At 40.3% G+C, this 17743-nt stretch overlaps 1 protein-coding gene across 4 annotated transcripts; it reads left to right on the top strand.

Annotated features, from left to right (window-relative positions):
- The first annotated feature begins 177 nt into the window (after positions 1 to 177).
- Positions 178 to 15486, top strand: PAK1IP1 (PAK1 interacting protein 1). 4 transcript variants are annotated; one of them, XM_077810626.1, is made up of 10 exons: positions 178 to 297; positions 2414 to 2576; positions 3265 to 3385; positions 3481 to 3555; positions 4822 to 4874; positions 5829 to 5974; positions 6060 to 6157; positions 8307 to 8406; positions 11362 to 11497; positions 13977 to 15486. In XM_077810626.1, exons 1-10 carry the CDS (start codon positions 235 to 237, stop codon positions 14135 to 14137), a joined length of 1116 nt encoding a protein of 371 aa, XP_077666752.1. In that variant the 5' UTR covers positions 178 to 234; the 3' UTR covers positions 14138 to 15486. The 4 variants fall into 4 exon arrangements, with proteins under 4 accessions (XP_077666752.1, XP_077666753.1, XP_077666754.1 ...); XM_077810627.1 differs by having other exon boundaries at positions 11362 to 11488; XM_077810628.1 differs by having other exon boundaries at positions 214 to 352.
- Positions 15487 to 17743: the final 2257 nt, after the last annotated feature.

The raw sequence follows: 17743 nt of genomic DNA on the forward strand, positions 1-17743 counted from the left end.
AACCCCAGGGCCCTACCGCGCCCACAGCCCGCGCCCTCCCTATGCGACTCGGGGACTCCAAGGGATACACCCCGGCTAGGAAACCCGAGGGGTGGGCTTCGGGCTCGGGGGTGTCCGGGCGTTGTCAATTCCGGCTCAGGCAGTGCGTGGCCAGCCCCTGCGACGGGTGGCTGGAAGGACCCCAGGCGTCGCCTCCGAGCGTGGGGGAAGGAAGACCCGGGTCGCGGCGGGGAGATGGAGCTAGTCGGCGGCTGTTACGAGCAGATTCTTTTCGGGTTCGCGGTGCGGCCGGCGGAGGTAACGGCGCCGGGGCGGCAGCTGCTGGGGGCCCCCCCAGTAACTTACCCCGGAGGTGTGCGCGCGCGCGCCCGGCCGCTGCTCGCCTCCACGCGGGCTTTAAGCAGGGTGGTTCCGCGCGCCCGCGACGCCGAGGGGTTCCCCCTGCTGGGCGCTCGCGGCCGGGGCCGGTGCGGTGAGCGCTTGGAGCGAGCTGTGAGCCGGGCCGGGCGGGGCTGCTCGCAGCTGATCTGATCAGCGCCGGGGCCCGGCTTGCAGCAGGGGGTGCCGGGAGCTCTGCCTGGTGCCCGCTACAAGCAGCCAACACTGCGCCTCGCTCTCGCTGCCCGTCGCCAGCTCCTTGCCAGCCCTCCCTGCCCCTGGACCCAGCCGCATGCTGGTGCAACTCCGCATGCCTGGGGGCCTTGTCCCCTGCGGGGCTCTAAAAGCAGGAGCCTTTGCCGCCCGAGTTACCCGGCTGCAGTAGGCATAGCCACGCTCTCTTTGGCCCAGCTACCTCTAGAGGGGCACAGAGCGCCACACTTGTTATGATTATTATTTAGTACGTTTATTCCGGTCCTTAATACCTAACAACCAACCCAGAATGGGGCTCTGTTTTGCTGGGCATTGCCCAGACATAGAACACTAGATGGTCTGTGTTCTGAAGCGTTTACACCCTAACTAGAAAAGACAGACACAGCGGGGTGGAATATACCTGCAGAATGAACTGTGTGATTGCAACTAATGGCACATTAGTTCCACAGTTTATCACCTCTACTTCAGCTACCCAAGGAAGCATCAAGACTGCATAGTAAGGGTGGAGAGGGAGATGTCAAGAATATAGAATCATAGAAGTGTAGGACTGGAAGGGCCCTCAGTATGTCAGCTTGTCCTGTTCTCTGCACTCAAGGCAGGACAAAATAATAACTAGACCATTCCCGACAGGTGTTTGGCTAACCTGTTCTTAAAAACCTCCATTGACAAAGATCCCACAACCTCCCGTTTTTCTTAATGTCCAGCCTAAATCTCCCTTGCTACAATGTAAACCCATTGCTTCTTGTCCTATCCTCAGAGGTTAAGGAGAACAATTTTTCACCTCCTCCTTGTAACAATCTTTTATGTATTTGAAAACTGTTATCATCCCCTCATCCCCCCAGTCTACTTTTCTCCAAACTAAACAAACCCAGTTTTTCCAATCTTTCCTCACAGGTTACATTTTTTTAGACCTTTAATAATGTTTGTTATTCTCCGCTGGACTTTTTCCAATTTGTTCACTTTTTTCCTGAAATGTATCTCCCGGAACTGGACACAGTTGAGGTGTTATCAGCACTGAGTAGATTGGAAGAATCACTTCTAATGTCTTGCTTACAACAGTCCTGATGATACATCCCAGAATGATGTTTGCTTTTTTTGCAACAGTGTTACTGTTGACTCTCATTTAGCTTGTGATCCACTGAATAACCCCTTGATTCCTTTCCGCAGTACTCCTTCCTAGGCAGTTATTGCCAAAGTACTGAAGGAGAAAGGGGAGGACTGGCTTGGATTTTCCTAAGAGCCTCAACTTGTCTCTTTCTTCTGGAAACGGTAGAACCTTTTTCCACACAGCACCAATCCATCTGCATCACTAGTCACAAGGGAAGCTCTGGAGAGTGGAGAAGTTGTGGGGAGGGTTTTGGTCACCATAAAAGATTTATTTTCTTAATCATTTACATGTTTTACTTTTGGCTTGACTCAGATTTAGATGTAGAGGCCCTCAATGAGGATAGTCGTCGTCTCTTAGCTATCTGCTCTTGGCGTTTGTCTTTGACCTCCCTCATTCTCTTAGCCAAAAGCTTAGTATGTTCTGCTGCTTCCTCCTTGGTCTTCTGAGTTTGTTGCTTCTTTAGAGCAATACATCTGAGTTGTTAGGTTGATGGTCTAGTCACACAGTGACCACTAGGAAACATCCTTCACAGGTTCCCATTAGATTTGTAACAGAATAGAACGTTTTTGTATGTTTAGCAAAATGAACATGGCTAGTTTTTGCTATTTCAAAATTAGTCTTATACTGTGATATTTATAATCTGATCATAGGCAAGTTAGAACATATCACACTGGTTGTGTTTCAAAAAAGGTTCATTTTATATTTTGTTTTCAGAACTGGATGCCTATCCCTGACTTTACCCATCATGCCCACACTGCCTCATTATCAGCAGTAGCTGTGAATAACAGATATGTAGTCACTGGTAGCAGAGATGAAACGATCCAAATATATGACATGAAAAAGAAGATAGAACATGGGGCATTGCTTCATCATAATGGTAAGGGAACTTTTCTTTTTAGAGGTATTAATTACATGATTTACTAATGGGTGTGTTTCTGTAACAGAGAACTGTCAATTTTTAATGGTGCCTTAGTTGAGATACATTTGAAATGGATTAAGGAATTATTAAATGCATATGTGACTTACGTTAGAGAGTGAGGGATCAGACAGAATTCAAAATTGTATGCTACTACAGACAAGGACAAGAGAGGGGCATCAGTGATTTTTAAATATGGTAATTAAACTTATTTTTATGAAGAAATATGTAGTAAGTAAGCCAGGTTTCATCTAACAAGTAGAACAAAAGGCTGGCATGTTTGGATGCTGGAAGCAGTCTGTTCTTTCACAGATACAGAGGTATTGCTGCATGTTTTGTGCATGCGTTAGTTTTGCAAATTATGTATGAGGTGTGCTTACAGTGTTGTAATTCCTAGACATGTATTATGTAAAAAGGTATCTGTGTTATAGGTGTGATGCAAAATGAAAACAATTTAAGTGACTTTCATTTTGAACTTCAAAATATAATTTCATGTGTGTGACTTTATTGGAAATTATGCAATTAAGTTTTAAAATATTAGCATGTCTTTAAGTGAATATCTTGACGTTTTATATAAAACTATTTTTTGTGTAGTATTTTTATTCAAGATGTCATAATGTAGATTAATAGTGCTGATCTTGATCTGTAGGCACGATAACTTGCCTGGAGTTCTATGGGAATGCACACTTATTAAGTGGAGCAGAAGATGGATTAATTTGTATTTGGGACACAAAGAGATGGGAATGTCTGAAATCCATTAAAGCACATAAGTGAGTCTTCTGAACTGCTTCTTTTTAGATATTTTTGGTTATTTATGTGACAAAGAAAATACATGATTAACTTTTTTTGTTGTTGACTTTATTAGGGGGCATGTGACATCTCTTTCTATTCACCCATCTGGAAAATTAGCTTTGTCAGTAGGAACCGACAAAACATTAAGGTGAGTCAAAATTGGCTGAAAATCTTATTTAGTGAAATTTACTAAATGATCTCATTGAATTATGAGAAAGGATTATACACTGGGGCTAGATTGTGAAGCAACGATCAGGGAAGCATCTGTGATGCTGCTGTCAGTTAACCTATGTAACTGTGTATGTTTTCACACTTGCAGGATTCCTGGTCTATCAATATGTACCTTTTAATTTCACTTAGTACCTCTGTGCCTTAGCCTACACTTAAATTAGGTCATCATAGCTATGTCAGTCAGGGATTCTAAAAAAACCCCACACACCTCTGACCGATTTAGCTATGCCAACCTAACCCCCAGCGTAGATGCAGCTATGTTGATGGAAGAGGGCTTCCGTCAACGTAGCCACCATCATTCAGGGAGGAGGCGTTCCATCAATCAAGTCTGCATCAATACTAGGGGGTCATGCCAACATAGTTATGGTAATCTAGCTATACTTGTGAAGTTTCTATAGTGTAGTTGTACCTAGCACTTTGAAATTTCCTCTTAGCTCCATTGAAATATTAAAGAGTTAATATTCATCCTGTTGACTCTGTAGTATACAAAACTGGCCTTTTAACCCAAAGGAGTAGGGAAGCCCACCTTTATCAAACTGCTAGATTGATGTCTTCTGTTAGCCTCAAGAGTGATGTCAGTTGCATGTGGAACAAGTGCCAACCTTTCAGGGAAGAATACAAAGCTAAGAGATTGGTGTTGGGAGGAGGACTGGATGGCCTGCTCTAGACAGGAGTGCAGACTGTTACATTTTTAAAAATAGCACCAGCATTTTAAAATATTCTTTTAAAGAACAGCGCCAGCAGCAGTCCCAGGCACATGCTGCCACCCCCTTTCCCCCGCCCCGTTGCGCGCCAGTGGCAGTCCCGGGCTGTGCTGCCCCTCCTTTTCCTCCCCTCCCCTGAGCACCAGCAGTGGTCCTGGGCTGTGTGAACGGGGTCCCCGGCCACATGCTGCTCCCGCCCCCCTTCCCCTCCCAACACCTGCAGCAGTCCCAGAGCACTCGTGGCGCCCCCAAAGCCCCACCTCCAGAGCACCCAAGATTTAGTCAGGAGTATAAAGTACAAGTCATGGACAAGTCAGGCCATTCATTTTTGTTTACTGTCCATGATCTGTCCATGACTTTTTTACTAAAAATACCCATGACTAAAAAACATAGCCTTACCAATGGTTAGTAAATGGTACTTTAATTTCTCTGTGCTATTTTAAGTGATGCATATTCAATCCCTTTTTGGTATTTTACAGAACATGGAATCTTGTAGAAGGACGATCTGCCTTCATCAAAAATCTGAAGCAAAGTGAGTGTGTCAATCTAATCTGCAAAATATTTATTAAAACTAAAATTAGATGAGTTCCTTTTGTGTATGTGCATATTTGTTTAAAAGTTACATTAGGGTAGCCTTTGACTTGCAAATGTTTGACTTTTTAATTAATTCACTCTGCTCTACCTTTTACTAAAGATCAGAGGCGCATGTCCTGAATACAGAAATTGCAATGGACAGGGTATAGTAATACTACAGCAGAAATCTTATTTCTTTCCTCAAAGAAATAAGGCTAAAAATCTTTTTTTTTTTTCTGTACCCCTTTTAATTGTAACACTTTAGATGATCAAAACGGAAAAATTAAAAAAAATAATTTGCTATTTATTCTGTTAGTGGTAGTAGTAGTATTTGTGTTCCTTGTTTACTTTCTGTATTTATTTCAGCTTGGACATTAAAAATCGACTGGACAGTTTCTAAAGATTCTCACTTTTAGATTCTTATGCGCTAATATGAATTTGGGTTGCAAAGACTACAGAAAAATGTTTCTTTTAAAATAGAACTCTTTATCGGAAGTTTCTGGTTTTAGTTCTTTGGAACATTGATTTTTGGTAGGGTTTTGTAAAAGCTTGTTTTTACAAAACCTAAATTTTGGGACCTAACAATGTTTTTAAAAATCTGTTTTGCTACGAGTAGATTTATTCCAGTAAATATGAAGATTTGATATGATTTCCCCTTCCGGGTGGTAATATAATCCTCTATCCTGCAAACGCACATGCTTATGTTTACTACTATGAGTATCATTGAAGTTAATAGTACTACTCCTGATAATAAATTAAGCATTGGCATAAATATTTGCAGGATTGGGGTCATATACATTGCATGTTAAAGATTGCAGAGTGAAGATGTCGAGAATGAGATTCAGAGTTTTAAAATTATTATTAAGGCAAAACTTACATTCTTTCTGGTTGTTTTTTACTTAAAATTGTTCAGATGCACACATAGTTAAATGGTCTCCTAGTGGAGAGAAGTATGTGGTGGTCGTAACTAATAAAGTGGATGTCTACAAACTTGAAACAGCATCTGTCAGTGGTGCCATCACAACTGAGAAAAGAATTTCTTCAGTTAGATTTATAACAGTAAGTACATAAAAGAAGGGGGTGGAAAGCTAACTTGTTTGAATTACTTTAGCCTCATCTGCATTTTCTTCTCTTTGTCTTCAAGGATTCTGTTCTTGCTATTGCCGGAGATGATGAAGTTATAAGACTGTACGATTGTGACTCACAAAAGTGCCTTTGTGAATTTAAAGCTCATGAAAACAGGTATTTTATATTTGTCCTGTTAAATTGTTTTAAAATTTATGGCAGTGTTGAATACACACTACTACCTGGTTAGTGGCAGCATTCAGAACATCTTGGCTTAATACAGTTTATTTTTATTTTTAAAATAGAAAGTAGACTGCCTTGTTTCTGATGTACTGAGTTGCAAATTCAATACAGATTTGTGCATTCTCACTGAGTGTGAGTGTACACCTCTTTTTATATGAAACATCAAGGAATCCCGGTGTGAAATTTATTTTAATACCTACCCACTGAATATATGATGATTTTGACAATAATGTGGTCTGGATGGATCCATGTCAGCCCCTTATCAGGTGGAAGGGACTATCCACATACCATATAAAAGCCTTGGGAGGAAGGACAGCAAAATGGAAAATATGTAAGCAAGTCTTTTTATATATGTTAAATACAGTATGCTGTGTGTATGTGATTTTAAATTGCCATGTCAATATTTTCCAACAAGAGTTTGCGCTCACATCTTTCGTGGATGTATTCTAAAGAGAAATGGATTTATACCTCCAGATTCTGAATTTTTATCCATAAAATAGTTTCAGCACAGCACAAGAATTGCAGAATTACCTATTTTGTCCCACCAGTATGCCTCAAATCAGTTCTCGAGGAACTACTTTTTAACAGTGGTAAGGATTTCAGGTTTTTCATTTCTAATCTATCCTTGGCACCAGGATGCCAAATGGTACTTAGCATTTTTTTATCTTATTCTCCAGAATCTCAGCTTACTCTTGTTTTTGTTTTAATTAAAATTTCAAGCCCTTGTGGTTGAGGAGAGAACCTTGAAAACAAGCGAAACAAATGTAAACCAATGCAGAGATGTTTCCAGTTCTCTGCAGGTGCAGGCATATTATAGCTTAGAGAGGTGTGAACTGCTCCGTTCATCTAAATGGTCTTAGCTTAGATGCCCAATAATAATGATTTAATCATCTATATTGTTCAATATTTCACTGATAGTCAAAGCATGTAAGAAAGGAGAGGGAGGTGTGTTTGAAGTATAAATTGCCAAGAAAGGATGGAGACAGCAGAAAAAGAGGTGGAACAAATTGCACTGGAAGAATGTACTTCTGTTCTAAAACACAGTGGGTACGTCTACACTTATTGTGGGAGTGAGTCTTTCAGCTCAGGACAACAGACCTATGGTAGCGGGGCTCGCGCTAGCGTACTAAACATAGCCGTGTAGAGGTTGCTTTGACATGGTCAGGGTCTGAAGTCCACCTCAACCCTCAAGTTTGGGAACCCGATCTCCAGCCCAAGCCACAATGTCCACACAGGTGTTTTGACAAACATGTACCAGTACTTAGTTGTTTTGGTAGTGTCTGCACCTTTTCCTGGTCTTCTCCACAAAGCAGTCATGAGTCTTGCTCAACACCAGATACTAACAAACAGTTGTCCATCAATGCTAATTTTTAGATTGGATGTTTTTCTAAAAGATGTGCTCTAGGAATTATTTTGGGGAAAGTTATGGCCTTTGTTATATAAGCGGTCAGACAAGATGATCACAGTGGTCCCTTCTGGTCTTTAAATCTGTAAATAAAAATTTTAAAAATGGCCTGAGGAGTCTTTTAATCTTTACTGAATCCCCATAAGCATTGACTAAGAGGCTGTTACCAATTTATAATTTTGCACTGGTGTCCAAACAGACACCCATGTAAAATAGCACAGTTGGACTCCAAGCCAGTAAAAAGGAAGTCTTATATGTTCCTTTTATCGTTAAAGAAATATCTAGTACTCTGTCTTAATTTTGGTGCCAATTCAGCAGAGCACTTAATCATATGCTAAAGTGCGGTTGATGTCAATGGGTGTTCAGCATGTGCTTAAAATTAAGCACTTACATGCTTTCCTGAATCAGGGTCCTAACAGCCCTCAACATGAATTTTTCAAAGGCACATATTGCTCCAAATGGCAGAATACAAAACAGATTAGTCTTGTGCATGAACTGTATCTTACATGCCTGAATCAAAAATATTCACATGAAGCATCCATAGTTTGTGGCTCTCTATATGACATGTAGAATGTTCTCTCTTGATTTTTAATTTCTGACAACTTCTTACCATCTGTCCTTATTAGTTGAAGCCACCTGTCATGCTATTAAGTATCCAGGTATTATATTTTGTTCTAGAATAAAAGACATCTACAGTTTTGAAAAAGAAGGACTACAGGTTATAATTACTGCATCCAGTGATGGATACATTAAATTGTGGAATCTTGAACTCGATAAGGTTAGTACATTAACAACTCATGGAAAAATTGTGGAGAACTAATTTACAAGTGAACATTAGGTTTTTAAAAAGCATGCTGTGCCGGGTTCCCCCACCGGGGTACCTCCTGGAACTAGGGTACCACAGCAGCCCCCCGACCCACCAGCCTGGGCTCCCTTTACACTATATTGCTGTGACAAGCTCTCTCTCCAGGCTCCAGCCTGCACTTTCACCAGCACACATACAGGTATGGACACACCCAGCTGCAGTTACATGCAGATGCTGTGATCAGCCCTGCATGGGAATGCTTCATTTAGGGAACTTCCCAGCTACTCAAGCATGCACCCTCTCTGAAGTGTAAACCCAAAATTATACCATCTTGCGCTATGCAGGGAACTGTACAGCGTAAGCTCTTGAAATTCGACCCGTCCCTCAATGTGGACAGGAATATAAAATAGCTTTATGCCCTGAGTTATGACTCCCACACACTGGTTTTAGATACAGCAAAAACAAGTTTATTGACTGAAAAAGACAGATTAAATGATTATAAGGGATAGCAAACAGATCAAAGCAGATTACGTTGCAAATAAACAAAAACACAAACTAAGCTTAATATACTAAACTAAAGAGATTGGATATGAATAGCAAATTCTCACCCTCAGTGATGATACAAGCAGGCTGCAGATTCTTAGGGGGCAAGCTGTACTAGTTTATAGCTTGGAATCCCCAGATGTTCCATTCACAGGCTAAAAATCCCTTTATCCTGGGTCCAGCACTTCCCCCAGCTCAGTCTTTGTTAGGTGTTTCCAGGAGTCTTCTTGGGTTGGGAGTCAGTGAAGAACCAAGATGATGTCACTCCCCTGTTTCAGAATTTGTTTCCCCATGCCAGTCAATGGAAAAATACTGGTATCCCAAGGTGGAGACCAGCACCAGGTGACCTGGTCAGATGTCCCTGTCACAGCAGCCATTACTCGGAGGCTGTCTGTAGTGTCCTCAGGAAGGCTCTCCAGGTGGGAGATAAGCGTCTCCTAAGGCCTGTTGTTTCTTCTTAATGGCTCATTAACCTGAATGGGCCCTTGCCAGCCAGCTATCTAGACTGACAGCATTTTACCTAGTAGGTGTTGCCCAGGAATAGCTACATGTGAAATAGATATATAGTCAATATTAATAACTTTGGATACAAAAATGAAACATGCATACAAATAGGATAATCATATTCAGCAAACTATAACCTTTCCAATGACACCTCACATGACTTATCTTGCAAAAAATCATTATGATTATGTCATAATCGTATCATAATAATATCATGGTGAAGAATATGGGGTGCAGTGTCACACATGCATTTATAAATTATTTTTAAATATTGAATAAACCTGTTTGCAAACTAGAAATTATGAACTTCCTCCACACCATGTTTATCGGCAAATTTTTGTATATATATATGCGCACTTAGATCTTTTGGCTATCAATTCCTCTTACCATAACTTTAAAACTTCTAATTTTTAGTGGTGATTTAAAAAAAAATCTCTGAAATTCTCAAGTAACTTCACCCTCCATCTCGTGCAAGGTTATGCTCTCCCTGATTTCTAACTGGCCACTCTTATAGCTTCCTAATCAATCTTTTATGCTTTGGTGGTTACTATAATCTTTTGTAATGTTGGTGACTAACACCATTCTTTAAAAACGCAAAATATATTATTTACTTTTTGTGTTCAAGAGGGGAAAAATACAGTCTTGACTGAAAAAAATCAAAGATGGTGATACACCAGGCATTTCAATTTTATATTGAGCACTTTTATTCCAGTGTTCATTCAAACATTTTATTTTTTGACGAAGCAGAAAAAAAAATCACTTCAGAATGTGTCTTTTGCATTTTTATCCGAATGCGTTTTCCCAGGATGCAAAAGGTGAACAGTTTTAGTAACTGTAGTTAGCCATGGTTTATAAATTATTCATTCTTCACTGAAATGTGATAGGCCCCGTTCTCACTACAATTTTTAACCAAGTTTGTAGCCAATTATTGCCTTGGTTGGCTCTAATTGTGGGTTGTGTCCTCACTTTTTTTCATCATTATTGTTATTACTGTAGCACTTAAGGACCGCAAAGAGGGCTTCATTGTGTTAGGCACTGTACAAATGACACAAAAGACAATCCCTGATCCAAGAAGTTCACATTCCAAGATTCAAACAATATTGTTAAAGCTCAGCAACCATGGCAGCTAACAGTGTTTGTTTGGCTTCAGCCAGAGACCAAGGCTGGCACGTGGTTGTTTTACTGTTACTGGTTCAGCATGCTTTTTCCCCCAAAGAGCAGCTGTCCTAAACATGTTTACGTAACTGGTGGGCCTGCTCCTTCCTCCTCCCAGCTCTCTGTGTGGTAGGACATTCCAAAGTGCAGTGCTTCATGGGCTGCTATTGCGTGTCCCCTCAGGACACACTTTGTCTTGATGAGATATTATGGAATGTTTGCCCAGATTGTCCCAAAGTGCACTGATACAAACACAGTTAAGCAGTATGGTAGATATAGATACACAAATGTGATTGTGATCACAGAAAAGCTGCTGTGTGCACATACACTGAACCATGTTACTTGTAACCAGTTGTAACCCTGTATTTGAGGAAATAAACTGGGGGTGGGATATATTTCAGTCATATTAGCTTAACACCATTGAGCCACATTAAGTTGCAGACTAGCAAGCTTTGTTGTAGCCAAGATTCACCCAGGCTACAGCCAGCCAACTAATGATTTGAGTTGTGTTGAGCTCTCTCAGTGGAACCAATGTAATTAAAAAACACACCTGTCTTGCCCCTCAAGATGTACCCTTAAGGCAGCCATCTGTCTGACAGCATTACAAAACTACAGTTAACAGTTTTGGCATGGAGATATAAAGCCTTAAAAGTAGATGTACAGGTTAAGTGACTTAAACTATATTGAAATAACCTTTTAATGAATCTGTTTCTATATTTTCCTCAGATCCAGGATAGCCCATCTTTGCTATGTGAAGTCAATACCAAAGCCAGGCTTACATGTCTAGCAGTATGGCTAGACAGAACTTCAGAAACCAAAGAGAACCCTGACAACGCTGCAACCTCTTCTTATGGTAACAGAGGTGGATCCTGATTATTTTATGTTGAAAATAAGTCCTATTTAGGTGCTATTAATATAGTGAGAAAATAGAAAATACGAGAGCAGGTAGGAGTTTTTATTGCATGTTTTGTGGATGAATGTGGTGCTGTTAAAACTAAAGGATATGATAGCACTTATTTAGGGCATCATACTGATAGACGGTGCAAACTTTCTGGCCTAATACTCTCTTAGGGTATATCTACACTACCCGCCAGATCGGCAGGCAGCGATCAATCCAGGAGGGGTTGATTTATCCCATCTAGTCTAGACACGATAAATCGACCCACGAGAGCTCTCCTGTTGACTCCTGTACTCTGCCACTGCGAGGGGTGCAAGTGGAGTCAACGGAATAGCGGCAGCAGTTGACTTACCATAGTGAAGACACCGCGGAGAGTAGGTCTAAGTACGTCGACTTCAGCTACGTTGTGTAACTAAGATCGATTCCCCCCGCCCCCCCCACTGTAGACCAGGGCTCAGTCTGGAGCAGTAATGCCAGAACTACTGAAGACGCAATAAATAAGCAACCATATAACGGCATTTTGCAGAATCACTTTCCAAATGGAACCCACTTGAAGGATTAAGTTTTCCCAGCTAAAAATATACAGTTTTCTCAAATACACATGACACTACTTGCTGACTGTATTATTGAAACATGCCAGTCTGACACTTTGGATGTCCACCCAGACCACTAATGGGTTCTGTCACTGTTTGCCCTGTAACCCTGGGTGCCTCTAGAGTGCAGCTTTGGTTCAGAGCCTTGACACCAGCAGCATGCTATAGTATAATGGTCTCACCCTGGCTTCCACCAGTCCAGTTGCTCCTTGTAGGGTGACTCAACAACCTTCCAGTCCCAAGTCTCCCCAAAACCATCTCCCCTACAGTGTCCAGTCCCTCTTACTGGACACTCACAGAGATAACAGCAAGTTCGCTGCCTCCAAAAAGCCAGTACACAAAACAGCTTGTCAGCTCAGCTGGGGGGATCGCACTCCACCATAATACACAGCACAAATGGTTCGTAGTAAAACGGAGAATAAGTTTATTAACAAAAAACATAGATTTAAGTGATTTCAAACAAAAGTGAAAGAGGTCTGAAAGGGCTACAAACAAAACAAAAAGAACACACTTTCCAGTGTTGACAACTTAATTCTAGCAAGATATGGCTTTTGCGTAACGTAGTTCTTTTGTCAGCATTTTGCAGCCTCTTGTAACAGGAGGACCCATCTTTCATAGATACAAAGCGCTGGCTTCTTTGCTGTCTTGGGTGATGAATATCCCAAAGTCTTGTCGCAACTCCTTATATCTCCAAAGTTTGTCTTTGTCTTCAAAGCCAAGAAGCCTTCCTGGGGGCTCAACATTCTGTCTCCACCAGGGACCCGATGCCGTGTCAATTTCTCAGTTTCCTGAGATTTACAATGCAAATGATATTCTTGCAATCTCTGATGCAAATGAATGGCTCATTGTCCTTGTCACACCTGGTTCAATCTGCAGTTGAGCCAAAGAGGTGTTGGCCTTTCTCTTTTGTCTGCTTACAGCAGGGGTTCTCAAACTGGGGGTCGGGACCTCTCTGGAGTCATGAGGTTATTACATGGGGGGTCGCAAGCTATCAGCCTCCACCTCAAGCCCCACTTTGCCTCCAGCATTTATAATGGTGTTACATATGTAAAAAAGTGTGTTTAATTTAAAAGGGGGGTCACAAACAGAGGCTTGCTATGTGAAAGAGGTCACCAATACTAAAGTTTGAGAACCACTGGTTGCACACATTTCACAGTGATATTAATGACCAGCAGGGTTATTGGTTTTCCAGTGATACACTACAAGATACCTTTTAAATTAATATTATGACAAGTGTGTGAAGTTCATTGAGCTGGTCAGGCCAGCTGAGATTTACTTTTATATGCCAGGGAGGCCCTGGCCATCTGGCATTGGGGTGTTCTGAGGGTCACAGCTAGTCTGACCAAAATCTTAATTTTCTGCAGTGTTCTCTAAGCACCTTTAAGTAAGAATTAATGTGGTAATATTTAGGTAAATAAAATGCTCAGGCTTTTAGGGTACTGGTTTTGACTGGCAGTATGCTGTGCACTGGTTCTTAAACCTGTTGGGTCAGATTTTCAATGCAGTTTTGCGTCTCTAATAGGTCACTTGCATGTCAGGTGTGTAGGTGTGGACAGATGTATTTACCCAATGTCATGGGTCTAACTTAGAAAATCTAGCCCAGTATTTTTTTACTTGGCAGTCCTGCATGACCATCTAAAATACATTTACTTGCTCACTTGATATTTGGACATTGCATACCAAGTAACATACATGGCACTCTCCTCTCTTCCACTAAAATAGATTATAGAGCTCATTCTGTTTCAATTTCTTTTTTAAATGGGGGGAAATAAATATGTACTTCATGCCAGCAGAGATTTCAAATATTGAACTTAAATACTCATGATGAATAACGTTCTGCTTTGTTTCAGTAAATGAAGATGAACAGCCATTGATAACTAGGAAAAAGAAAGTTTGTTGGACTGATGATAGTGATAAATCAGCAAAGGGAGATAGGCAAGTGAAGCCCAAGAAACGAAAATCAGAAGGTGCACAGCAAAAGAAGAAAACGAAACTACAGAGCTCAAAATGAATGTAACCTCTTTACCACTCAAATAATAAGCTGATATTAGTAAATTTCATTATCGCTGTAACCATTTTTTACACCTATCACTTCTACTCAAGCCATTTTTTGCCATCTCAACAGGGCACGTATTTCTGAAACTATCTAATTTTGGGAGTAGAAAATTTTTCTACATTGGTAAATGACCATTCAGAATTTTGTAAGGTGGCAAATCTGATGGTACTAACTTTTCTTGAAGTATACCATTCAGAGGTAAACGCATAATGATGTATATCTAATTTATGTTTTTAATTATATCAAGTATAGTATAAAAATTCTCTTTGAACAGTTCTGAAATTCAGTTTAAAACTACAAAAATTGCTGCAGTTCTGCGTTAATATACTTGGATTTTCTCGTTTTAATAATTAAAACTTGAAAATAGGTTTCAGTGAAATATACAATGAAAATGTCTGCAGTTAACCATTTCTACAATGTTAAATTGTTTGCAACAGGACTGGCAGCCCATAAAGATCTTCCACAGTGTTTAGGCACTTGTATCTAGGAGGACTTAATTTTGGAAGGGACCAGTTTTTTATATAATTCAGGGAAAACTGTGTTTTAAATACACCTACTAGGCTGGATTTTTTTACTAAAAAAATGTGCCTGCCTTTATCACTTTAAGGGTTATCTTTAGACAATCTTAATATATACTCCATGATGTCATAAAAATAGAACTACCAAAAATATCCTTCATATATTCACAAAAAGAAAACTTGTGTTTAACCCGTAAGACAGCAATGAAAAGAGGGTGTAAAAAGCAAATTGTATATTTTTTGCCTTCTACTGTTTCAAGTCTTTAATTTTAAAAAGGCCTGTGTCCATAAATTCAACTCTGTTTATGTCCTCTTTTTTCCAGGAGTTGGTTTACTTGATTGAAACGGGTTTCAGAGTAGTAGCCGTGTTAGTCTGTATCTGCAAAAAGAACAGGAGGACTTGTGGCATCTTAGAGACTAACAAATTTATTTGAGCATAAGCTTTTGTGAGCTACAGCTCACTTTATCGGATGCATAGGTGCCACAAGTACTCCTCTTCTTTTTTTCATTGAAACAAACACTTTTGTAACTTTTATGCAGGCATTTTACAAGTATGTACATTTACTCTCAGGCTGTTGAAATGCCAGTGTTAATAGGAAGTGGGCTAGAACAACTTTAAGATGTCCTATATGTTTTAACTCTTTATGTTCAAAGAAATCTAATATAAATTAGTTAAGTTGGAAAAGCTTACATTAATTTCTTTCCTTCTCCTTTTCTCCCCTAAAAATGTTTATCAAGTCTGTGCTCTGAGATTTATTGTGTAAAACAGAGAAAGAGTAGTATTTATTATGTATGTAAAGTTGTCTCCCTGATGAACCATTATACCATTGTGCTAAGTATTCGTACTGGGCATAATTCCACCTATCTTTAAAGGAAAGTGAGCAGAGAATGTTCAGTCAAAATAAGAATCATGGCTGACAATAGGCACTAAAGCAGAAATGTTCTCTACTCCAGTGGTTCTCAACCAGGGGTCCAGGGACCCCTGGGGGCCGCGAGCAGGTTTCTGGGGCACCACCAAGCAGGGCCAGTGTTAGACTTGCTGGGGTCCAGGGCAGAAAGCCGAAGCCCCATTGCTTGAGACTAAAACCTGGGGCTCTGAGTCCCACCACCTGGGGCTGAAACTGAAGCCTGAGCAATGTAGCTTCGCTGGGGCGCCTGTGGCTACCCCCTAACACCGGCCCTGGCTTTTATATGCAGAAAACCAGGTATTGTGGCACGGGTGGACTGTGGAGTTTTTATAGCATGTTGGTGGGGGCCGCAGAAAGAAAAAGGTTGAGAACCCCTGCTCTACTCTATATAAAAATTTGATTAACCTGAATGTAGAGGACCAGATTAGTATTGAAGGGGTAGGAAAACTCAACAGAATGAATGGGGCCACACTGGAAAAGGAATGCAGTGTATCTTGGGGGGGACATAAAATAAAACCTGTGAAGTATTTTAGCACAGCAGCCTGACTCTGCCTGAGCAGTAAAGGGTCCTCTGACACAAAAGCAAAACAAACATCATCTGGACTCTGCTAGGATCTTTCACTTTATGGTGGCAATGTGCTCTTGGAGTAGGGAATCTATGTTAATCTTTTGTAACTTTTTCCCTTATTTAGTTGAACTAAACCCTTTCTGTGTTAATTTGATTTTTAAACCTGGTTTATATTGATTTAGCTTAGCTTCACAGGGACAGTTTAAAGTCACACCTTTATTTAAACTTGCATAACTCTGAATATACATTAAGGCCTAAAATAGTTTTTAGAAGCTTCTGGTTTTATACAAAGCTTTTACCTATATAAAATAAGCCTGATCCATTTGAGGGTGCAGTGTGAAATATATCCAATCAAACTTTTAACTGACTGCTAGGCCATTTTAGTGGCAGATATTGAGAGTTGTGTATGGTTCTTTTAGAACCATATTTTGTATAGTATTTTCAGATGTCTATTTTTATTTCTATTTAATATGTCTATGGGCTGAGGTGATGGATGCCATTTATACATGTAGACTAGTAGATAGCAATTTTGGTTTTTTAAATGTGTAGGATGAATTTTCACAAACACTGCAATATGGAAATATGCAGATTAATCTCTACCCAAAAAATTAAGCATATACGTGTTTAAGACTGTGGATCAAAAACTTGAGTTTATTGGCTAAGACCCTATCCTGCCAAGACTCTTGCTTACTGCACATGAGTAGACCTATTGTCTTCAGTGGAATTGCTCGCATGTAAATCTTTGCAGGATCTAGGCCTAAAGAACTATATGACGTTAGCCCCCTTCCATAAATGTCTCCACAGCCAATTCTATGGCCCCAGGTGCAAGTATACTCATGCTGACTATAGCCTGTTTCTGACTCTAATATTAATTACTGAAAAGGTTCAGTGCTGTACAGTGTTGGTTTGGGACTGCTCACTTTTTTGCTTTGAAACCTGAAATGTGGTGTCCGCTCTGAATTCCTATTCAACACCTCTCAGGTTCTTTGAACCCTGTAGTACCACTGAATTGAAGAAAGTGAGAAGATAGTTTAAGCACTTGTTCAGGTGGTTTTGTTTAAATCTTAGTAGTTTGTAAGAAGTGTTTTTCTGTATCCTTCATATGTCTTTGGGATATATTTTACCTCACAGTACACAAGGTGTTGGCAGGAAATGTTAGTGCAAAACACTTTCTTCAGCAAATGTGTCCTTTTTACCAGTGTTGCATACTTACTATAGTGGAAGAAACTGTTGCATTTACCACACTTGTGAATGCATTTGATGAGGGCCAGAGGGATCTTCTGTAACTGGGCTTTCAGCTAATTACTAGACAGAAGAAACATTGAAAAAAAACTACTAATCAATAACATCTGAAATGTATATGTTACACTTTGATAAGGACTGAACTGCAGTGGAATAATACTGTTTACTAGATATGATCCCAGTAATCAAGTTATTGTCTGGATATGAATTTCCTAAGAATTTGTGGGTGAGGTTTGGATCTGGAGTTTCTGCTTAGGCCCATCGCTAGTTTTTTAACCTCTCTAATTGTAGAGGCGTATATAAACTATTATTCATTTTATGCTAA

The sequence above is a fragment of the Eretmochelys imbricata genome, chromosome 2 (genome assembly GCF_965152235.1).
Source record: "Eretmochelys imbricata isolate rEreImb1 chromosome 2, rEreImb1.hap1, whole genome shotgun sequence".
NCBI classification, from domain to species: domain Eukaryota; kingdom Metazoa; phylum Chordata; order Testudines; family Cheloniidae; genus Eretmochelys; species Eretmochelys imbricata.